Consider the following 24,805-nt stretch of genomic DNA (forward strand, 5'->3'; position numbering starts at 1 on the left):
TTAGACAGACTTGCAGAGATAATAACATGCACAAAAACAAGACAGAGCAAAACCAAGCAACAATATACAACAAAACAACAACAACAAACCAATGATAAAAAAAAACACAACAAGAAAGAAAAGCTTGTAGCTAGTTCAAGGACTGTTTGTTGGCCTTTAGGAGTGTTTTCCCGTCCAGTCTGTTGGGGCACCACACCCTGGCCCCCAAGTCCTCCTTCAGCATTCCCTGGGGACCTCGCTGCTCTGTTCCCTTGCTGTTCTGTTGCACCCCCTTAGTGTTCTGCCTTGGTGTGGTAGGATCACATCGGGTGCAATTCCCACATTGTGTCTCCGGTGTTGTCCCCTGTAGGGCTATGGGTCAGTGAGGGACATCATGTCTCATAGTGGGCCCGGCCATGTGATCCTCTCTGTGAACTGACTGCTCTAATCGGGAACATCGTCCTCAAGGCCTGGTGGGCCAGGATGTGCTTCACTCTCTCCTCCTCCCCCTTCCTCTGCACCTGTGTACTCTGATCAAATATGTCCCTCTCCTGGAGCTGCAGATTCAATGCCGACCTTTGAAATAAATTCTTTTGCGGGGAGGGGCATGTTTCAGAAATTCTAGGAACTCTGTTTTTCCATAGAAATTTTATCATAAAACTTAACTGAAACTTTTCTGGCTACAAAAACACTAAAAACACTGGGATTTGTATAGGGATTATATTGAATGTGTAGAGCATTCAGGGGAGAATTGAGATGGTTACTTTTGAGCCTTCCTGGCCATGAAAACGGTTGCCTTGGCTTTCCTATCACCAGTCAACAGCTTTTACTAATGTTTACTCAATGCAAAACAAAGTTAAGAATAATATACAGGTTTTTTAAGCTTTATGGAGCTAGAACAATCGTAATATTGCATGACTGTTGTGTTTTGTTTCATAGCATGATGGTGTCTCAGAAAGTGAAGAAGAAGTGAGCTTTAGTGAGGTAAAAGAATTTCAATACCATTTTATTGTTTGCCCTTAGTATATTGTATTTTGGAATCCATTGGTTTAAAACAAATAAAAGATATCACAAAGGTTCTTTCCCACTCTTCCTCCTTACCTTTTACTCCCTCCCATACTAATATGTATAGAATTTGACACATTGAAAAATGATTCTGTTGTGTAATGTCCAGTTAATCCCAGGGGAAAAGATATAATTTGGCCAGTGACCCTGTGTATTCTCATCTGTCTTTCTTAAATGAAATTTATTCAAAAAGCCATTTCCTAGAGGCCAGAGTTAACTTTTACCAGCAGTTGTTTGCTATTGCTTATTCCCCCTCCAAGTCTCAATTTCTATTCATGGCACGACGAAGTGGTTGCTGTGGAGATAATTGTCTATGCTTGGATTCAAGGAAGAACATGAATCTAAGATCCAGTTTTTGTAGGAATATCTCTAATAATAAAGATGTGGCGAAATGAAATCTGGGACTTTAGACAAATCACTTCTAAATAACAAAGAAATAATAGTTCTTTGTCAATGTGAGGGGCATGTTAATTAATAACTGAGACTTAACGTTTGTACCTCTCAGAAGGGTCTTTACCATAGTTGCAGATTGAAAAGATTAAGGATTTCAAGCAATTTTCTTGATCGAAGGGAAAACAAAAAAAGTTGAATGTGTGAAAATTCAGACCCTGGTCAAAGATTCCTTCATAAACAGCTCTAGTTAAAATAGAAATTTGGTTGGCTGGGCATCGAAAGCAACCTAGTAGTTTGAGTTCATTCGTAGGAGAAAAAGGAGCACGTCTACGGACACAGGGTTTTAAGTGCTATTACTGATCTTTCTCTCCACTTTCCTTTAGTTCATTGAATCTCCAGATGTGGAGAAGGAAGTGAAGAGACTGCTGTGTTCAGATGCTGAAGCTCTCAGTACCCGTATCCTTTAAGATCAAGTAGTTTTCTGTGCACATTGTTGCAGTCCATATGGACTTGCTGACAAGCCCTCACTTCAGTTACTTTTGTGCCATGTGTAGAGCTTTGATTTTGGGATCTGTCACTTGCCAGCTAGGAATAGTAAGTTCACATGCTGGACATTTATTTCGTTGGGTAACTCAACGTAAGGCACGTTTTCAAACCAGGAATCCAGATACAAAAGGCTTCACTAGGACTAAATTGTCTCTTCCCTTCCCTTCACCTTTTCTTCTGCTTTTCCCTTAACTACCCCTCCTCTCAGGATGGGAAGTCGTCACTGAAGATGAAAGCAATAGAATAGAATGCCAAGGCATTGTTCCAAAATTTGAGTTTTGCTCAGAAATGGCTGGCCAAACACAGGGTCATCTCACACCAGGTACGTTAATAAAGGCACTGCAGGAGCTTCAGAGAGGCATGTATTGACTATGTGGAAGATTAATCTTCATGGACTCAAAGACCAATCACAGAAAGAGGATCACCCCTCCCCTCAGTGCATAGAGGTTTTAGAGTGATGGCCCCATCTCCCAGTCATCCCTAGTATTCAAACTGTCTGTGGGCCCTAGGGTTCTCTAGATTCCTTGATCATTGCTTAGAGTGTTGTAGTGTTTCACGTTGCCTGCCTCTCTTTTGTGATGAGAATAATCTTTCAAGAAAAATGGTTTCTAGGAGACAAAGGATACTTATGGAGACCTAAATACAGGCATGTACATATGTAAATATATGTATATATATAATATATAATGAGTGGGGAATAGAACTATGTATTCATCTATATGTTAAGAATTAAAGTTGCAGATGGACATTGGGCCTCAACGCAAGTACTCCCTCAACACAAGAACACCTTGTTCTAACAATCTGGCATTCTGTGATGCTCACCTTCCTGACATGATCGCTGAAGACAAAATGGGTGCATAAACAAATGTGGTCAAGAAAGCAGATGGTGCTCGGTTATCAGAAGATACAGTGTCTGGGGTCTTAAAGGCTTGAAGATAAACAAGCGGCCATCTATCTGAGAAGCAACTAAGCCCACATGGAAGAATCCCACCAGCCTGTGTGATCATGAAGTGTTGATGGGATCAGATATAAGGCATCTAAGACTCAGAATAAAACCATACTCAATGTGAATGAGGGGGGCATGGAGTGGAGACCCAATGCCCATCTGTAGACAATTGGACATTCCCTCACAGAGGGGTTACAGGGAAGAGAGAAGCCAGTCGGGGTGCAGTATAGCACCGATAAAACACGTCTCTAGCTCTTTGGTGCTTCCTTCACCCCACTATCATGACCTCAGTTCTACCTTACAAATCGGATTAGACCAGAGCATGCACACAGTTACAGATAGGAGCCCGAAACACACGGAATCCAGGATAGATAAAGCCCTCAGGGCCAACGAGGAGAGTAGAGATGCCAGGAGGATTAGGGGAGGGTGGGGGGAGAAAGGGGGAATTGATCATGAGGATCAATCTAGAACCCCCTCCCAGGGGGACAAATAACAGAAAAGTGGGTGAGGGGCAACGGAGGACGATGTAGGATATGGAAAAGATAATCTATAACTTATCAAGAGTTTGTGAGGGAGAGTGGGTGGGGGAGGGAGTGGGAAGAAATGGGGAGCTGATATCGGGCTCAAGTGGGAAGAGAATGCTTTGAAAATGATGGCGGCATATGTGTAAATGTGCTTGACACATTGGAGGAATGTATGGATTGTGATAAGAGATGTAAGAGCCCCCAATAAAAGTATTTAAAAGAAAATGGTTTGTAAAAATCATTAGCTGTCCACTAAATTTGAGGTTAAGGAATAGAATTATAGCTAGAGTGAAAAGCACTTTAGAAGCTTCAGATACTTTCACCTTCCTCTTGTTTAAAAACAATAGAATATGATACTTTTCGGAAGATGTCCACCGATTCTGGAAGTAGCAATGATGATGAGTTGGAGCATGGTAGAGGAAATAAGGATGACGATGAGGATGAGGATGAGGACGAGGATGATGATGAGGAGGAAGATGACAGTGATTCTGAAGAGAAGCTAGAAGCTCTGCTCCATGCATTAGGCCAGTACAAGGCAAAGAAAGGAACTGCTTCAATGGGTAAGTTAGGAGAAAGCAAAAGGTGAGTGTTAATTCTAAATGCACATTAGATGCAGGGTTAAACTTGGCAATTACTGCTCACATGTGTGGTGGGGTTTTAGTTGATTTGAGTGTGAGCCTATTTTAGGTTGTATTTAGGTGCCTAACGTTTCTATTTCTGTTAGTCATGGAAATTCAAAAGCAGATTTATTACGTGGAGAAGAAGCTCAAGGACATTCAGAAAAAAGCGAGAAAACGAGGGAATCTTCTCAAGAAGGTGGAAAACCTGGCACTCAGGGTAAGGAAGTTCTTGTTGGCCAGTATAGAAAAACTCTGCAAGACTGGCTGGACCAGAGGAGGTACACTGGTACAGATAGGAACTGAAAATACAGGGAATCCAGGACGGATGAGCCCTATAGGACCAGTGGTGTGAGTGGCAAAACAGGGAGGGTAAAGGGAGAATGGGTAGGAAAGAGGGAACCGATTACATGGAACTGTGTGTGACCTCCTCCCTGGGGGACAGACAACCGAAAAGTGGATGAAGGGAGACGTCGGACAGGGCAAGATATGACAAAATACCCATTTATAAACTATCAAGGGCTCATGTGGGAGGGGGGAGTGGGGAGGGAGGGGAAAAATGAGGACCTAATGTCGGGGGTTTAAATGGAGAGAAAATGTTTTGAGAAACGATATACAAATGCGCTTTACACCATTGATGTGTGTATGGATTGGGATAACAGTTGTATGAGCCCCTGATAAAATGTTAAAAAATAGAAGAAAAAAGAAAAACTCTGATATCTTAACAGTTTTTTTTTAAAGAAATAGTGCAATCGGATTAGACCAGAACATGCACACTGCTATACAGATAAAAGCCCACAACATAGGGAATGTAGGATAGATAAACCCCTCAGGACCAACAATGAGAATGAATAGAGATACCAGGAGGCTAAGGGGAAGGTGGGGGGAGAAAGGGGAAATTGATCCCAAGGATCAACATATAATTCCCTCTCAGGGGGACCAACAACAGAAAAGTGGGTGAACGGTGACAGAGGATGATGTAAGATGAAAATAATAATCTATAACTTACCAAGGGTTTATGAGGGAGGGAGGGGAAAATGAGCTGATATCAAGGGCTCAAGTAGAAAGAAAATGCTTTGGAAATTATGATGGCAACGTATGTACAAATATGCTAGACACAATGGATGAATGTATGGATTGTGATAAGAGATGTAAGAGCCCCCCCAAAAAAATTATTTAATAAAAAAAGAAATTGTAATATCTTACTTTCAAAATTCCATCATGTTTCCACCCATGTGATCTCTGTGCAGCGTCTTGTTCATTCATGAAACTGAACGAAGTCTTAGAGTCCCCTAGTAAAATACAGCCTTGTTTCCTTTTCCTTGAGTAATTAATTGATTTTTTAAAAGGAAGGAACCAGGTGACTTGAGATCATAAGAGGCAATGCTTATCAGCCATTTACAATGTGTTGCTATGAGTTCGAATTGACTCAGCGATGCTATTTTATTGTTGTTTTCGCAAGGGGAAATGGTGGAGCCAGCACTGAGTTCTAAACCAGCTCTTCCATAGGATTTGTGTGATTACATGAAGGCATTCTTATCCTGTGTTTTAGGGCAAGAAGAAAAAAAACAACACATTGTTGGGTATATATAAAGAAATAGGCTGAGATTATAGTTTTAATCTATACTAAAAAAAAGTGTTCTTTTGTTAGGACTGACTGTTTTCTTACCAAATTATTTACCAAAATCTTTCTTTTGGTTCTCTCTCTCTCTGTATTCACAACATACCCAATTTGTTTTTCAGAATCATTTAAAGTCTGTGCTGAAGCAGCTTAAATTAGAGGAGAACCAAAAATGCGAGCAGGTGAGAACTATGTTTTCAAACCAAGGGGGGAAAAAACGTGTGATAAAAAGAGCCCCACCCCTTGCTCCCCAATTTCATTTCTGGCTGTTCCTCTTCGTGAATTGGGCAGGAATTATAGCGGCCCAGTGTTGAAACTGAAGGTAGCAGGATGGCTGAAACAAGGCCTTTGTCCACTCATTTGACTGATTCTGAGTGCCTACGAAGATTTAATAGATGAAACCTCACCTGCTAACCCAAAGGTCTGAGCCCACATGTCTGCTGCAGTAGAGGTGACAGCCTAGGAAACCCTATGTGGCAGTTCTACTCTGTCCAATAGGACTGCTATGAATCAGAAGCTATTTAATGGCACACAATTAAGTGCAAAGCACTGGGTTATAAGCAATGGTGTAAAAGACAGATAACTATATGCAACCTTATGGAGACAACAGCCCAGCAGAGGAGATAAACAGATTGACTTTAAACAGACAAAACTCAATGTAAGACCCAGTGTATTCAAAGGGACAAGAGGCTATCCCAATAGCCTTATCTCCTAGTGCCTATAGCTACAGTGGCCCATCTCCTTTGCCCCAGTGAGCTAGGTCCTCATTCCACTCTTCCAGAAGCACAAATTCCCCACAGCAAGCACAACCAGTTTTAAAAGTCCCTTTCCTAAGTTTGGCACAGTGTATGTGCATTTTTTGAGAGGGCTACTGATCTTGGGAACATTGTAAGGCAGAGAGGCCTTGTAAATGCCAAGTCAAGGCTACTCATTTTGTTTAACATAAGTAAATTCTCCATAAGGTAATGGAACTACGGATCACATATGGTGTTTTTGTTTGTTTGTTTGTTTGTTTCATGTTTTCCTGCCCCTCTCTATAGCTCATTGAGCTGCAGAAACAACTGAAACGTTTTCTGCAGAAGTGAGGATTCACCATCCAGACTGAAGACAATGGAATTGTTACCTGTCCCACGATTTGCCCTATACTGGATCAGTTTGTTTCTCTGTATCTTTTTTACTAATTATAATCTACTTAAAGTTGTTAGGTATATAGAAAGGGAAAGATTAAGATTATTAGGAAAAATTAAATAGCATAATTTAAAAGTCTCAACTCCATGATGGCACTTTGCTACTCTTGATAAATTTGTTAACAAGTAATGTTGCTTTTCGGCCTTCAAGCTAGCCAATGATTCAGCCATGCTTGCCCAATGCAGAGTCTAGTTTGCAGGCCATACAGCTAGTTTGCAGATATTTTATGCCTTTCTCGCTCCTTTCATTTTAGTGCTTCCTCTATCATAGAAAAAGGCAAGTCATTTATACCAAGAACAAGCCCTTCCTACCTGCCTCAGGGCATGTAAGTGCTGACCGCACCACAGTTAATAGGAGATTGTGCTAGATCTCCGTGCAGGCGGCATTCCTGCTTCTTTTTTTTCCCTCTGTTGCTATGTTGTGGCTGTGGCCGATTGCTATTAGCTAGATAGATGAAGAAAACTTGAGCTGATATCCTTATTCTGAGCCGCCACCTCCTGACCGCCATTAGAAAAGCTTAGGGAAAACAAATACCTTCTGTGAACAACCCTGGGTAGTTTTAACAGCATGCATTATTAAAGTGATCTATATTCTCTGAGCAATAAATGTTTTCTTGGTTTCAAACCGATGGCTGTGACTACTAAACTGCCCATGCGAAGTGGACACTCATCATCTAAAAAGGAAACTCACGAGACAAGGAATGAACTCTACAATTAGGGAAATAACAATCAGCTGCTGTCAGTGCTGGGCCGTCTTCCTACAGAGTTCTCACAGTTCCTTCCAATGAACTGATAAGCAAGTACTCTTATGTTAACCACATAGAAACTGGATTTGGAGCGAGGGAATAGAGAAGCGATAACACATGCCATCTGTAATATTTAGATCAAATTATCATACTGTAGTGGAATGAACACAAGGTAGACATCTCATCACTGCCGCCACTCTTATTGGGCAAGTCCTTACACTATTTAAAAGACGGTTTCATCAACACATAATTCCCATACCATACAAGTCAATGGTTCGAGTAGATTAAAAGTATAATCCCCACAATCTTAGAACATTTTCTTCATTCTTGAACCCATTATTATTTGTTCCCCATTACTCCTCCAAACTCCTCTGCCATAACCCTAAACTCAAAAACCTCACTGCCATCGAGTCAATTCCAACTCAGAGTGACCCTATAGGACCATGTAGAATGGCCCCTGTGGGTTTTTGAGACCATTACTCTTCACAAGAGTAGAAAGCGTCATCTGTCTCGGAGCAGCTGGTGGTTTCGAACTGCTAGTCTTGTGCTTTGCAGCCCAACCAACATGTAACCACTATGCCACTAGGCCATAACTCCAAGGAACTATTCATCTAGTTACTCCAGCGGTTCTCAACCTGTGGGTTGCGCCCCCTTTGGGGGTCAAACGACTCTTTCACGGGTCACCTAAGACCATCAGAAAACACAAATATTTCACAATATATAATTACATATTGTTTTGTGACTAATCACTATGCTTTATGTTCAGTTTGTAACAATAAGCATATATCCTGCATATCAGATATTTACATTATGGTTCATAACCGTAGCAAAATTATAGTTATGAAGTAGCAACGAAAATAATTTTATGGTTGGGGGGGTCACCACAGCATGAGGAACTGTATTAAAGGGTCGCGGCATTAGGAAGGTTGAGAACCACTGAGTTACTCTCTAGATTTACCTATCCTGGATTGCATATAAACCCACACCATTTAAGAGCTGCTCATTCCAAATCTAATACTATGCAAACCAAGGGACATAATGCCTACCATCCAGAGGTATCCATAGTTTTCTGAACGTCCATCCAGTACTGGTCACAATGGATGGATTCGGTGCTGCTGTAGGAAATGTTCTCCTAAGTTATCTGTGTTGGGCCTATTGAGGTAATATGAAGACAGACTGCACGCTGTGGGAAAAACTGGGTGAGAAGTAAGACTAAGGGCGATAGGCATGGTAAGAGCAAACAACAAGAAGCTAAGATTAGGAGAGAAGTCATGATGGCTTGAAAACTAAAAGGACAGAAAAATGTGTTTTGTTTTTTTCTCCCAGAAAGGAAAAGAGAAGGAACAATGACGGGGGGTGGGGGGTGGTAGAGGGGTTTGAGTGCTAGAGGCAGAACATGGGAGTAGAGGCTGAGCTTGAAAAGAACCTGGCCTCGGGGAAGACAATTGGCTGCGGCAAGGGGAAATGAGCTTGTCCGCAGTGCTTTTCTATTCTCTGCTACCACTTCTCAAGGTAACAACCCAAGGTAACTCTTCATTGCTGCCCTCCAATAACCTAAGGTTCTCGGCTGCTTTGTCTCTCCACTTCACCCTCCCCTCCAACACACACACAACTACTCCCTGTCCCCCCCCCCACACACACCCACCGAATTTTCCTTTTCTAAAGCTCAGTGATCTGCACGGTCCAAATACAGTCTCCATTAGCCGCATATGGCTTTTGAGTACTCGACATAATGACTAGCCCCAACTGGGACTTCAGTAGGGGCAGTGTTCTGTGCCAGTGCTCTGTCGACCTTGAATGTTTCTACATAGCACAGGCAAGGCTCACCACAGTGGACCCAGCCAGGTCTTGGCAATGTGCCCTATTCTGCATCTTTGTGGTGAGGAATGGCTACAATACTATTTCTCACTCGACCCCCTATCTTGAAGAAGTTTCTTATCTACATCCCTCATTCTGGCAAAGAATGCGACTTTTTGTCTGCCCTCACCCCCAGAGAGTACAGCTGCAGGCATGCAAGTTGCTTAGCTGCAGTGTGGGATTAGCTACTCAGCAACAAGGTGCATCGCCACTCACTCTGGGTGTCCTCTGGACTCTTGTTTCGATATCTTCCATGAGACAAAGGCTGCAGGTTGCTGATAGCATTATTGATCTTGCTGTTACCGTCTGTATCAGTGACGTAGTGTCTGACGACGAGTTTCTTATTTCTCAATTAGCTGAATCTCTCAGCCTACTTAATAATTGTGAAGGCTTGCCGATGGTATGGGACTGGGCAGGCAGTGTTTTGATCTGTTATGTAAGAAGGGGCTTCAAAGAGTTCATGGAAAAGTGTAAAGGTATTCCAGCACTGCTGACTCATTGTGATCCCCTGGGGGTTTTTGAGACTTTAACCGTTGATGAGAGTAGAAAGCCCAGTCTTTATCCTGCGGAGCTGCTGGTGATTTCAAACTGCTGACCATGTGGATTGCGGCCCAATGCATAAGTGTATAAGCACTATACAACCAGAGCTTATATCTATATATACACTCACAGACATATATAGTTTATACACACACATATATATTGTTTTATTAATAATTGTTTTATATTGATTACCTGCTGAAGCGATACCATTCGGGGATGTACTGGGTTAAATAAAATAGTAAATTCAATTGTATCTGTTTATTTTTACTTTTTTATGGGGCTGCTGGAAAATTCAAAATTACATATGCGGCTCATACTAGGGTGAGAAAAGGAAAATTGGATGAGGAAGAGTGATAGATTCACTTAATTCATAAGGACATTAAACCCCCAATACTTATCTATCAGAATAAAGGATAGACCTTGAAATTGAATTAATGTCCTGATTCTTCTCAGGTGGTGTCAGACTGCTGAGAAACCCCTCAGATTGCTGAGGGTGATGTTTAGGAACCAATGCTCTGTAGAGCTCATCCCATGTGGGATAACTGGCTAAGCTGTGTAGGGCTTTGAGAGGCAACCACTTCCAGGAACAAGGATGGAGGGGGTCTCTTTTGTCCCTTAGGCTTTGGCTTCATCTGGGGCCTATGCTTTACACTGTTTCTTTGGCTTCTTGACCACCTGTTCTTCCTACTTCCAAGTAAGGGAAGGATGTGGAATATCAGAGTCAGAGTATAACCCGAAGAACCAAAGTAAACAAATACAAATTTATTCTTTTCAAAGCAGAATTAAAGGAAAAGGGGGAAAGCACCACAGTGAGTGGCAACCAATATTAACCAATGTGTTCCCAGCCCCAGCCCCTTCATCCTATACTTTTCTAGACTCCCGTCCTCATGACCTGTTCTGGCAGACAGCAAGCAGCAGAGCCAGATTCAGGCTGGCCTCCATACTGCCGCGGAGACCACAAGGACACTGCAGGTCCCTTCCTGTGGGAGCTGCTGTGGGAAGAGATAGAGGCTGGAAGCTGGGCTCTGACCTTGAGCCTTTCCCTCTCCCATCACCATTGATTTCAAAAGAGTGAAAAGGAGCTGAAATAGTCTTTTGTTTCCAGAGCTAGATTTTGGCAGGGAGGCCCAGAGATAAAGTTGCCTGACTCAGGTGTGTAATCTTAACGGCCCTAGTGCGCAGGCCCAGTTTCTCTTTCTGGGCAGTTCTTGAGGCAGAGCTACTTTTGTTGTTGTTATCTGTCACTGATGCCAAGAGAAATGTGATGGGATTCTGGGCCTAAAATTGTCCCTGAGGCCAGAGGCTATGTTTCTGCCCTTGAGAATTCAAATTCAAGGACTGTTCTAGACTATTACTGTACATGCAGCGTAGCCCCCAAGCACATACCACAGCCGGCATAGGTATTCCTAAAGATGAATCCAGATGGGAAATGTCTCCCAGAACTGGGCTCTTTTGGCCCCAGGGTTTCTCATTACCGTTGTCTGTCAGCCCAGTTTTAAGAGCACCAGAGACCCAGAGGTTTCTCTGGAGGGAACTTTTCGAAAGTTGGGATTTTGAGGGCAATGGGCTCTTGAGAGTTGATTCCAGCCTTCTCATTCCTGAGGGAAGGGCACATGCGCTCCTGGGTAGGGCCTTTCCTAGGGAACCATCCTGCAACCGATGTCCTTCCGCCAGTCAGCTTTTCTTGACAAAGCCTCAGTCAACTTCATTCCACTCTGCTCTAATTGGGAGAAGCTGCACTCCACAATAGCTTTTGGCTTCTATTGGATCCAGTCAAGAATAAATTGTCTATCAGTCCTAACTCTTCACTGATTATTCGTTGTCAACAACTCCAGCAAAACATTCTTGATCACAGATGCTAAGCTCACCATTTCGAAGGTTTCCTTGGGCTACTCAGCAGCCCCCATCACCATCTTTCCAGTACAAGGCACTAAACTATACAGCATCACACACAACACCTCTAGGCGACATGATACACAACAGATGCCTAACAACATACAAGACATGTCAGTAAATCCTACTCGAATTTGAATTCACATCACCCAAGGGTCCTCACTGCGGGCCAACTGCCCACACATGCTGCAGTGATCATCACTGGACCCTTCAGGAATATACATCTCAGGTATGGAGGTAAATCCAGGGCCACAGTCTTGGTGACCCTTGTTAGCGAAAGGTCAACGCTTGAGTCTATGACCTGCTACTTCAGTCCACCTACAGCACAAATCCTACATAACAAGATCTACATCGTTTCTACCATGCCTGACCCACAGCAGTTGCCACAGGGTCCCAGCAGCACAAGATCTCTGGGGTGGAGTAGGGGGTTATGGAAACGATTTTTTAGAGCCTTCCTGATAAAAGATTGTTCCATAATATCCATTCTGAGGATTAGATAAGGCAAGCACAGGCTTCAAAGTCCCGGATCCTTCTATGTTACAGCAAAAGTCTCCCATTCTACTCCTGCTCACAATTTAGGCCCTTGCAAATAAAACCCACCTTGTCCAATGCACGGGTTCTGTTTTTCATGCCCGCCCATCATCCAGATATCCGGCTCTCCCACCCAGATTCCTCATGAACTCTAAGGTAGATGTGACCTGAGGTCCGACTCCCTGGGCCTGTTGTTTAGTGCAGCTGAGGCTTCTGGACTCAAGCTACTGCCCTCCCGGCCCTGCAGCAGAAACATCTAGTAATTGATTATAACGCAGTAACCCACCTATTCCATGCTCCCCTGACCTTCGTGGCAACCATTGCTAGTGAAGTCCCTAGGCCAAACCTCAGGAATTGGAAAAGGCTAAAATATGTATCTATTCCGTGTTTCAGCGTGACAGTCTAATAATAAGGGCCTGTGTGTGTTGGGTGTGCGAAGCTTTAATATGGTCTATCTTGGCACCAGAACCATTGTTTAGAGGAGTCCAGGAAAAGGCATCCAAGGCCCATGTCTCAAGGAAATGAGATTTGGAGAAAGGAAAGAGAACAAATGGATTTTTCCTGTTAAGTTCCTCTGTTGGCCACAAGCTTCTGTTGCTTTGCTTGTAAGAACAACCCACCCCAAACATCTTGGAGAGAGACATCTTAAGGGGACATCCCTGGATGGAATTTCCCCAAGATGCATCTACCTGTCCAACCAGAGGCTGGGGCTAACAAAGAGCAAGGCAGAACATTAATGTTTTAAGAAGTATTAGAATTTAATGTGCAGAGTACTGCTGAAAAGTAGACATGTAGAATAGATATGTATGTATGTCTATAACCCTAGGAAAAATAAGTCAATTGTAGGGTTCTAGGTTATAAAGCTCCTCTTGATAGAAGCTGTCTATGTGGGTTCTAACGCTGTTAAAAGTTCCCACCCTCCTCCCCTATCTACAATGAATAGTTTTTGGATAAAGGGGTCATGGTATATATCGCCAAAGAAGAGTTAGTTCTGTTTGCGGGCAGGTTTACCTTCTAGAATTGGGGGGCAGGGGGTGGGGTTATTTAAAGGAACATCTTGTTGTGGTTTGAGTATTTCAGGAAAGTGACCTGCTTCTTGATTGGTGGCCAGTGGCGCCTTGGAAGAGGCCACTGCTCAGGATGACTGGCTACATCGACTATATGCTTATCCGAGGGCAATCAGCCACCCCATCTGATTCAGAGTAAGAGACTGATGGGACCCCACCAATGAGGGTATTGGGTAGTCATCCTCCTCCTGGATAGGGGTTGGCTTTCCATTCTCTGCCCAAGGAGAGCAAGGCCCTCTCCTTGAGCTAGCTATCAGTCCTCTCCTAGATCGATGATAGCAGACTCAGAACAAAGGATAACTTTGGCTGGGTTCCTAGGACAAGTCTAGCAGGTCTCTCCGGGGGTGTGGGGGTGGGGAGGGGACCAAAACAAAATTAAAACTTACTAAGGATCAAGAGGGGGAATAAGTTATACCCAGAAGCCTTTCTTCAATGTTTCCAAATGTGAAGTGGAAGTGGAATGGATTGTTTACCCTTTTGAGGAAGGTCTTCAGTCAGTGACGCAGAAGGAACTGAAGATACTAAAAGAAGAAAGACAAGATCTAAATAGCAACAGGATGGCTAGCGATATGTCCTGGAACTGAAGTAAGATGACATGTACTGTCACAGACTTTTTCAGGGGCACTTGGAAGAGTGCCTCAAAAGATACTCGTTTGACCCTCCGCATGAATTAGGCCAAAGAGTAGGGCTAACCCCTGTGCATTCAGTATGCTAGCACCCCAGAGCCATTAGGCATTTTTATCTCTGTGGAGAAGGGAGATAAAGTTTGCAAGACAACTTCTTTGCTCCCTATCTGAATGGCTACCAAGTGCCATTTGCCTGGGCTGCAACAGAAGTATACTCAAGGGACAAGTCTCAAGCTTGAGGATTAAAGGGCATATTTCTAGAGTCAGGGGATCATGTGCCCCTTTCCCAGCTTCTACCACTCCCACCTCACATAACTCCATATCCCTGTTTCTGCCTGCCGGGCTATTGGGAACTCGAAAGGTTGGGTGAAGACAGAGGGAAGGCTTTGACCAGAACCAAGAGAGGAGTGAGGACTACAGGATAAGGAACTTGTTCCATCAAGAGGCCAGTAGGGTGTTGGCAGTCACATCAGAGCTTCGCACACTGGGGAAGGCATGACGGAGCTTCTCCATGATATCTTCCAAGCACAGGCTGACATCTTGGCTCTTTGACCCCACGTCATCTGAGGTGAAAAAGAGAGGAGGTTAGAGAAAAGAACTAGACAGTTATCAAGGCAAAGGGTCCAGGTAGAATAATTCCAGAAGGAGAGCAAACTCGCAGCACTTTTGTCTTCCAAGCAAAGGTCTGACACATAGGAGGCATTAAATAAACACTTGGGGGATAAACAACCATCTGTGAGTTTGTCTTACTATGGTGGTTTGTATGTTGCTGTGAGGCTAAAACCTATGTCACCAGCAGTTTTAAAACCGGCAGGGTCACCCACAGTGGGCGGGTTTTAGCAGAGCTTTCACACTAAGGCACACTAGGAAGAATGACCTGGGTATCTTTTTTTTTAATTGACCAATGAATCATTTATGAGTCACAGAAGAATATTATCTGATACAGTTCTGGAATATGGGCATCTCAGGTTGGAAGGCACTCAAAATAGGACTCCTCAAAGTTGAGTTGACTTCAATGAGGTAGATAGAACAAAGTTTTAGGACCTTCATTTGCTGATGTGGAACAACTCAAAATGAGAAGGAGCGGCTACAAACATCTATTAATAATCATAATATGGCATTATTAAGTATGCAGCTAGGAAAATTGAAAGCTGTCAAAAGTTAAATGAAACACTTGAAGGTAGATTTCCTCAGCAGTCGTGAGCTAAAATGTACTGGTGATTGCCATTTTAAATTGGACAGTCGTATGTGCTACTAGGCCAGCAATGGCAAAGTGAAGAGGGATGACGTTGCATTTGTTCACAAAGACAACATCTATGCCGAAGTACAACATGGTCAGTGACTGCATGATATATGCCTATAAGGAAGACCTGATAATATGATTATGATTCATATTTATATAGCAATGACTAAGGCCAAAGATGAAAATTTGATCAAACAAGCAACCAGGAAAACTAAAAAACCATACTCACTGTCATCAAGTTGATTCCAACTCACAGCAACCCTACAGGACTGACTAGAATCTGGCACTGTGGATTTGAAAAGCTATAAATCCTTATTGGAGTGGAAAGCCCTATCTTTCTCCTGTGGAGAGACTAATGAGTTTGAACTATTGACTTTGTGGTTAGCAGTCCAACTTGTAACCCACTGTGAAACCAGGGCTCCTTACTTATGGAAGTTGGAAACAGATGAAGGATCCATAGTTGCAGTGGCAGGTAATACAATAAGCAAGGTAACTGGGACCTTACATTGGACATGAAACTGTTCTCTATAGATTAGGAAGTAAGCACAAATAAGCCTTGCTTATTGGGCAATCCAACACTGAGTTGTTGGTGATAGAAATCACTCTGGAGATTGAATGGTAGAATTTTGTGAGACCAGTGACTATTTTTCAACAACACCAACAGTAACTATATGTGTGAACCTCACTATATGAAATGCGCAAGAATGAAATTGACTATATCTGCAGAAAGAGATAATGGAGCAGCTCAATATCATCTGCTAGAACAAGGTCAGGGGCCAACTATAAGACAGACCATCAATTGCACATATGCAAGTTGATGGTGAAGAAAATTAAAACAAATGTATGAGAGCTAAAACACCATGTGGCTGGTGGTTTCCCACCTAAATTTGGATACAAACCCAAGAATAGATGACATGCACTGAACACCAATGACCAAAGACCAGATGAGCCGTGGGATGACATCAAGGACATCATACATGAAGAAAGCAAGAGGTATGCAGACATAAAAAAGACAGGAAAGAAAGAAAAGACCAAAATGAACGTCAGAAGAGACTCTGAAGCTTGCTCTTGAATATACAATTGCCAATGTAAATGGAAGAAGTGATGAAGTAAAGTAGCTGAACAAAACGTGCTTGACATAATGGTGCATGGGTCATTGTAAGAGCCCCCAATAAAATGATTTGTAAAAGAGAGAGAGAGAGAGAGAGAGAGAGAGAGAGAGAGAGAGCTGACCAGAAGCTTTGCAAAAGACCTGGAGTTAGAAAACCAAAGGCAAGAAAGAACATACTCAGCATTTCTCAGGCTGAAAGAACTACCTGGCCAATCCACGGGAAAAGCGCTCATTCCATTTGTGCCAAAAGAAAGGTGAGCCAATGAATGTGCAAGTTACCAAGCAATATCATTAATATTAGACACAAGTAAAATTTTGCTTAAGACTATTAAAATGGATTGCAGCCCTATGTCAATAGGGAACTGCCAGAAATTGAACCAGATTCTGAAGAGGATGTAGAATGAGAAATACCATTACTGTTATCAGATGGATTGTATCAGAAAAATATTCACTGGTGTTTTATTAAGCATGCCAAGGCCTTTGACTGTGCAGATTATAGCTAACTATGGACAGCATTGCAAAGAATGAGAATTCCAGAACACTTCATTGTGTTCATGTGTACACAGACCAAGAGGTAGTTGTTCTTACAGAACAAGGGAATGCTGCATGCTTTAAAATCAGGAAAGGTGTATATGAGGGTTGTATACTTTTACCATACTCATTCAATCTGTCTGCTGTGCAAACAATCTGAGAAGATGGACTGTATGAAGAACTCGGCATCAGGATTAGAGGAATGTTTACTGAAGACTTGGGATATGCAGATGCCACAACCTTATTTCCTGGAAGTGAAAAGTACTTGAAGTGCTCACAGCTCACCATGAAGAAAACAAAAATCCTCACAACAGGACTGATAAGCAACATTATAACAAATACAGACAATAGTGAAGTTGTCAAGGATTTCCTTTCACTTGGATCCACAATCAACACCCTTGGAAGCAAGTCAAGAAATTAAATGCTGCATTGCATCGGGCAAATCTTTTACCAAAGACCTCCATGGGGTGTTAAAAAGCAAAGATATGATGTTGAGGACGACGGTGCCCTCATGCCATGGCATGTCCACTTAGCTCATGTGAAAACTGAACAATGGAAGAATTGGTACCTCTGGACTATGGTGTTGGAGAAGAATATTTCATATACCATGCACTGCCCGAAGAACAAACAAATCTGTCTTAGAAGAAGTACAGTCCGAATGATCCTTAGATACAAGGATGGTGAGACTTCATCTCAAGTACTTTCGACATGTCCTCAGGAGGTACCAGTCCCTGGAGAAGGACCTCACGCTTGGTAAAGTGAAGGATGCTCTAAAAATAGGAAGACCTCTTGAGTTGCATTGATACAGAAGCTGCAACAATGGGCCCGAGCACAACAACAATGGCAGTGTTCTGTTCTGTTCAACATACGGTCAGTATGAGTTGGAAGCAACACAAAGACTCCTAAGTACAGAAATAACAGTGAATGAACAAATGAATGTATCAATCAGTAAACCAATCAAGCCCGGACTGCAGTCTGGATACCATCAGGTGAAACCAACCTCAGAGCCCTAGTAGAGCCTTAGCTAATAAACCTGGGACAGGACAAAGCCATAGAGGAAAGGGCTAGGAGGAGCTGGGGAGCTCACCTGCAGCCTCTGTGTCCGGAGTGGTTTGTTCCTTCTCGTGGGCGTGACTGACTTCTGACTGCTGTGGGGAGGAAGCGAGGGACGAGCCTGCAGAGCCATTGCCATCGGATTCACTGGGTGGCTAGCAAGAGTGAAAGTGTTACGTGGCTTTGCCTTTCTGACCATACTTTGACAGATTCTTTTTTTTTCCACATAGAAAACACTTTTATTTTAATAGCTCTGTGAATATGTTTGTATGTGCTTCTGAAATTACATATCAACAATTATACTGAACTTAAACTAGCATACCAAATGATATTGGCTTTGTAATTTAGGGAAATAAGATTCTTGAGGTTAGCAGGGAGTGTAAGCAGCCCATGCCTGTTGCTTTGACTTTAAGAAGTTTTGCCGAGTGCCCCAAACAGTGGTATCCTCTTTTAGGAAACGTGTTACCAATTACATCCTCTCCTGAACAATGTGTGTCAGAGGCTCTCAGTTCTGAAAAAGATGGTATTGTACCTAAAGGCCTCTTGATGACATTTCAGCTACAAGTAAGCTATTTAGAGTGTAATTCTCTCTGGCCATGTAGAGGTGTACACCTGCTCCTCAGCTTATGACATGATGACATATGTTAGAAACCTCCAGAAATCTATGTCCCTTGGAGGATCAGGGAAAGGAGACTGGTGGTATTACCTGTCACACAATAATGACAACAATAAACCAGCGGCTGTCAAGTGCATCCCAACTCAGGGTAACCCTATGTGTGTCAGAGTAGCACTGTGCTGTTTCAAGGGTTGTGGGTTTTGAGGGGGAAGTAGATCACCAGGTCTTTCTTCTACGGCACCTCTGGATAGCCTCAAACCACAAACCTTTTGGTGAGCCTCTGAGCACCTGCACAAATTAATCATTTGCAATCAACCAAGGATAGGCAAGTGTTGGGCTGCTAACTACAAAGTCTGATTCAAACCACCAGCTGTTCTGTGGGAGAAAGATGAGGCTATCTGGCTCCATAAAGATTTATAGCCTCTGAAACCCTATACATGGTCACTATGAGTCAAAATCGACTCCACAGCAGTGGGTAAGGTCTCCAAAGACAACAATCATATTTAATATTAAGTATCTGGAGCCCTGGTGGCATAGTGGTTACTCATTGGCCTGTGATCCGCACCGTGGGCAATCGCATATCACCAGCAGCTCCGTAGGAGAAAGGCTGGGCTCTCTATTCCCGTAAATAGTTACATTCTTGGGAACCCACAGGGGATTGCTACGAGTCAGCATTGACTCAATGGCAGTGAGTTCGGTTTTTATTAAGTATTTACCACATTTCCAAGGAGCCCTCAAGGCATAGTCGTTACTGGTTGTGATCCACAAGGTCCGCAGTTCGAAACCACCAGCCACTCCATGGAAGAAAAACGGGGCTTTGTACTCCGGTAAAGAGTTACAGTCTTGGAAACGCACAGGGGCGGCTCTACCCTGTTCTCTGTCCTCTAGGGTCGCTATGAGTTGGCATTGATTTGATGGCAGTGACCGAGTTAACCACATTTCAGGCACCATGCTAAATACTTCAAATGCATTGTCTCTTTTTATCCTTCTATCCTCAACTATCAAGGTGCAGTCGGCTAAGCATTGGTCTGCCAAGTGCAAGGTCAGCAGTTTGAACCTACCAGCTACTCCATGGGAGAAAGATGAGGTTTTAAGGCAGAAATTCTCAACCTGTGGGTCACGACCCCTTTGGGAGTTAAAAGACCCTTTCACAGGGGTCACCCGATTCATAACAGCAGCAAAATTACAGTTATGAAGTAGCAACGAAAATAATTTTATGGTTGGGGGGGCGGTACACGTCTGAAGTAGCAACGAAAATAATTTTATGGTTGGGGGGGGGGGTCACGGCATTAGGAAGGTTGAGAACCACTGCTTTAAGGCCCTGTGAAAAGTTAGTCTCAGAAATCCTGAGACAAAGTTTTCAAAAGCCAAATCAAAATCCTTGCCATCATATCAATTTGGACTCATGGTGACCCTACAGGACAGAGTAGAAAAACTGTGAGTTTCCAAGACTGTAACTCTTTACAGGAGTGAAGCTTTGTCTTTCTTCTGTTCTGTGGCAGGTCACTTCCAACTGCTAACCTCGAGGTTAGCGGCCCAATGCCTAACTGATTACACGGTCAGGGCTCCAAGAAGTAGTTCTAGTCTGTCCTATCTAGGGTCTCTATGAGTTAGAATTAGTTCAATGGCAGTGGGTTTGTTTGATTTTAGTATGCTTTGCATCCTCATTGTGCAGATGAGGGAACAACTGGGGCTTAGTGAGGTGAAGTAACTTGCTCGGCACTTCACACTCACTAGTGTCAGAACCAGGGTCAAACTCAGGGCTGTCTGACTCCAGCATCACAGTGTTTCTCAATAAAGAAGCAAAGGGTGATGAGAGATCCCTTTAGAGCAAAAACCATGGTCTTGCACAGCATGCTCAACCTGGCTTCTTTCTGACAAGCTCGACACTAGTACAACCAATTGGTTTGGGGTCAGGATTCCAATGGGTTGTGGGTTGTGGAGAAGTGAGTCCACAGAAGCTTGACCTCTGGCCTCATAGAGACCTGAGAATCACACAGGAGGGTGGCATGGAAGATAAAGGAGTAGAAGAGATCTGGTGAAGCCCTGTGACCATCCCAACTCCTTCCTTCTCTCTCCCTCCCCAGTGGCCAGCCCCATTCTCTTCAGGGGCTACCTACCAAGAAACTCTTTCTTCCTTCCCCTTTTACACCCCCCACTCAAGGGCTGCAACCCTTCTTGCCCTGGCCCCAGCCACACCTGCAAGAGCAGCTCCCTTAAGCGCTGCAGCTGGGACTCCAGCTGCTTGTTGTGGTCCTCCAGGATCTGCATGCGCGTCTCCAGGCGGCTCTTGTGTTGTCGAAGGATTCTGGCCTCGGCCAGAAGCTCCTCATTGCGGTGGTCGTGGTCAGTAGAGGCCTCAGTCAGGGCAGGGGCCTCAGCCGCCTCCTCATGCTGCCATTTCAGCCGTCTCAGCTCTCCCTGGAGAATCCTGCCGAAGACAGCAACGAAGAGAGGTGGCCTTGACAGGTGCATGTCCCAGAGGTCCTTTCATACCTAGACCAGGTACCTGGGGCGAGGAAAAGAGTGTGGCCTGGACTGAAACCACGGCTAGTGAGAGCAATCTCGGATCCTCCATCTCTACCGCTGCTCCCAGTGGCAGTGGCCAGGTCCACTCCCTTTCCAGCACATCCGCATCCGTTATTTGCTCTGCCATCCCTGGACCTCTGAGCAGAGAGAGTTGTGATTTCATAGAACACAAGTCTCAGGCTTCGATGTGCTGCTTGGGGGATTAATTCTGCCCTTGATATTGAGTTGCAACCCAGTCAGCAATTAAATGATGCAGTAGGGCCACTGGCTCACATACTCCATTTTTAGATTCCCAGGGAAGACATAACATAAGCAAGAGAGGGCTACTTTGGGGTCACGGAATTGTTTGACAACAGAACGTAATCACTCAACCACACAACCATCCTCCAGGACCTGCCCACTGCGGTTCTGATGCAGTGCTTCCTTCTCAAGGACCACTGCCCCCACCCCCAAATCCCCGTGGACCAATATGTAGTCCCAATGCTCTTGATTAGGACACAGTTCACATCGCATGTGACAGCAACACCCTAACTTGTCTATATCCTCATCAGGGAGTCCACGAGGGCATGCCATGGCCATGTCAGATTGTTAGGAAAGCTTCTCAAAGCGCTCTCCGAATTTCTGTATTTATCTGGTCCTGGATCTCTAACAGACAAATTGGGCCCGCTCTGCACGCCTGACTCCGACTAGCATCGTTCGACAGACTTGCAGCTCCAAGTGTTCTCTGGGGACCAGCGGCATGGACACCACCCGGGAGTTGCTTGTAGGCATAGACCCTCAGGCCCCATCCCTGACTTATGACCCAGAATTTGCATTTTCCCAAGATCCCCAAGTAATTTGTATGCCTGAGAAGCATTGCTCTAAGGCAGTGTTGCCCAAAGGTGGGGAATACTGGCCCATAGGGGGTACTAGAATGATCCAGGGGATGGTGGTGGTGGTAGGGAGAGTATGGCTGTAAAAGCAGACACTTACAGTTTATCCTGAGCTTTTTTTTTATTATACTTTATTATGGGCTATTGTACAAATATTTTGAATTGCCAGGGGGTTTTGATTTAAAAAAAATTTTTTTTTTTTTCTGAAAAGGGGCCGGTAGGTCAAATAAGTTTGGGAACCTATGCTGTAAGGGAAAGAGGAGCCCTGGTGGCATGTCGGTTGCCAACTACAAGGTCAACCATTTGAATCCATCAGTCATTCTGTGGGAGAAATATGAGGCTATCTGCTCCCATATAAACACTTACAGCCTCAGAAACCCTAGCGAGCAGTTCTACTCTGTCCTGTAGAGTCACTAGGAGTTGGAATTGAATGGATGGCCATGGGCTGTAAAGAACACTATGGATTCTACTGCAGACTTGCATCTCTAAAGTGGCTCAGACTCACCTCCTTATGCCCCTGCTGCAACCCATGCTTTATGGCGACTCATGTCAACCCTATGAGTTTCTTTTCTTTCTCTCTTCCAGTCTCCAAATGCTCTATCACCTCATCACCCTCCTCTTCTTTCTTACTTTTGCTAAGTGATAGGTTGCTTTTTTCCCATTCCCTTCCCCAGCAGTTCTTTGGGGACAGGAACATATCAGGTTCTCTTCTGTATCCTCTGAAGTGGCTCGTACCTAGTGGTGGCAACTACGACTACTACTAGGTTGCTATAGAGTCAACTCCAACTCATGGTGACCCCATGTATGTCAGGGGTAGAATTGGGGGTTCATGGGATTTTCCATAGTTGATTTCTCAGAAGTAGATTGCCAGACCTTTTTTCGGAGGCACTTCTGGGGGCACTCCAACCTTCTGGTTACTTGCTCATCATGTGAACTATTTGCATAACTCAGGGACTTCATTTATTAGAGTTAAAAAAAAACCTCTTCTATCCCGTCGATTCCAACTCATAGCAATCCTATATAGGGTTTCTGAGCCTTTGTAAATCTTTGCAGGAGCAGACAGCCTTATCTTTCTCACAGGAAATGGTTAGTGGATTTGAACTGTTGACCTTGAGGTTAGCACCCCAACTTGTGGTTTGCACTCCAAGGTTTACCCAGCAATGCCACCTTAGCAAGCATTTACTGAACCCTTACTATAAGCCAGGTCGTGGGCTAACCCATGATATTTCTGACCTCTTTACAAGTAACCCAGGAGGTAAAAACCATTATCATGGGCCCCATTTTACCGATGAGAAAATACAGGACCACCGCTTGTAAGTCACATGTGCAAGATCACACAGCTAGTACATGGAAGGGGCAGGATTTAACTTTAAGTCATCTTGACTCTGGAACCAACACACATCTGTGCTATCACCACACCCACCGGTTCTCATCTTCTAAGTGGGCCAGGATTTTCTCTAGCTCTCCCTTGCTTTCTGTGGCCATGCTGCACGGGATCTGTTGCCCAAAGGCTGGTTCCCGATCTGTGATGGGGCTGGAGTGCCGGAGCAGGTACTGGTCCTCGTCTCTGCGTCGGGAGAGGAAAGGAGGTGGTCAGGCACCAAACAGAGGAATAGCTTAGGAGTTCTCAGCTCCCAGCTCAGCAAAGTTCCAGGAGGTACCTGGGGGAGGAGTCCTTGAAAAAGTCACATCGCAATAGAAAGGCCCTCTATCCAGGCTTCAGCGGGAAGGGAATTGTCAAAGGTGGCCCAGGCCATGGTGAGAGTATCTTCGGGATGCTGAGGCTTCTGGGTTCTGTTTCTAGCTCTCAATGAAACAATGAGCTAACTCATTCCCTTTCGGTGCTATTGCCCCACTCCCCTACACCTGTTCCCACTCTAAGAGGGCTCTCTGCTGGGCTAAGTCCCCACTGGGGCCAGGTGGATCCATGTAGCCCATCTCGCCGAGGTCTTCTGAGCAGGTCAGGGCTCTCCCTGACAGCAAAGGGCTCCATGGGATCTCTGTGGTCACTTCAGACAAGTCCCATCTGCCCCTCCTGGGTTGGTAGGGCACTAGCCGAGGCTTTGAAACTGTGAACATGAGATAATGGCTCATTTCCACAAACTGAGAAGAAGGCCTAAGCTTCTTTCCTCAAAGTGGGGCACAGAAGAATGGGCTCTGGCAACGGGTAAACCTGTGGGCCAATGTCAGGGAGAGAGCGCCTCATTCATGCCCCAGCTCAGTTGACAGAGGACCAACTGCTCCTCTTGCAAACACTGTGATTTAGAAAACGACCCTCCTTCCTTCCTTCCTTTGGGACTCAAGGACCCTAACCATCCTATTTCTCCCTACCACCAACACCTGCGACTCTACCCTTCCCGCACCCGGGCTGAAGGATCCCGAGGAGAGCTATTCCTGGGACACGAGCAGCTGTGGAAACTCACATGCTGTCATCTGGGGACAGGCTGTCATTGAAGAAGGAGCAATTTTGACTTTCCATCTCAGCAAGTCTGGGAAGAAAGAGCAGGGACAAGAGGGCGATGATGGTGTGAGGCCTGCCTTCCTCTCCAAGACGCTCATCCCACGAGGGCCAGCCACTTTGAGGGCTTCTTGCCCACCCCCCCATCCCCAAATGTTGGGCCTTCCTGGCTGCTGTCTGCCTCACTGCATACACCCCGTTAGCCTTGCCTCTATTCTCCTTGACTCCCAATAGAAACCCCCGCCCCCCCC

General features: G+C 44.4%; 2 protein-coding genes across 2 annotated transcripts in view; one reads left to right on the plus strand and one right to left on the minus strand.

Moving 5' to 3' along the window:
- The window catches only part of TAF7L (TATA-box binding protein associated factor 7 like), a 17,677-nt gene extending 10,174 nt beyond the window's left edge, over positions 1–7,503 (plus strand). Inside the window, exons 6-12 of the mRNA XM_045290619.1 lie at positions 919–963; positions 1,821–1,893; positions 2,192–2,305; positions 3,801–4,013; positions 4,178–4,290; positions 5,814–5,873; positions 6,732–7,503. Of these exons, the coding sequence (XP_045146554.1) occupies positions 919–963; positions 1,821–1,893; positions 2,192–2,305; positions 3,801–4,013; positions 4,178–4,290; positions 5,814–5,873; positions 6,732–6,776 (663 nt within the window). The 3' untranslated portion in view covers positions 6,777–7,503. The remainder of the gene's footprint in view (positions 1–918; positions 964–1,820; positions 1,894–2,191; positions 2,306–3,800; positions 4,014–4,177; positions 4,291–5,813; positions 5,874–6,731) is intronic.
- Positions 7,504–10,766: 3,263 nt separating this feature from the next.
- DRP2 (dystrophin related protein 2) overlaps positions 10,767–24,805 on the minus strand; it is a 62,710-nt gene continuing 48,671 nt past the window's right edge. The window contains exons 20-24 of the mRNA XM_045290595.1: positions 24,520–24,585; positions 23,520–23,663; positions 20,895–21,126; positions 18,114–18,234; positions 10,767–14,704 (exon numbers count right to left, since the gene is read on the minus strand). Of these exons, the coding sequence (XP_045146530.1) occupies positions 14,580–14,704; positions 18,114–18,234; positions 20,895–21,126; positions 23,520–23,663; positions 24,520–24,585 (688 nt within the window). The 3' untranslated portion in view covers positions 10,767–14,579. The remainder of the gene's footprint in view (positions 14,705–18,113; positions 18,235–20,894; positions 21,127–23,519; positions 23,664–24,519; positions 24,586–24,805) is intronic.

This window comes from Echinops telfairi, unplaced genomic scaffold (genome assembly GCF_000313985.2).
Source record: "Echinops telfairi isolate 266 unplaced genomic scaffold, ASM31398v2 ScPeMD7_44;HRSCAF=162, whole genome shotgun sequence".
NCBI classification, from domain to species: domain Eukaryota; kingdom Metazoa; phylum Chordata; class Mammalia; order Afrosoricida; family Tenrecidae; genus Echinops; species Echinops telfairi.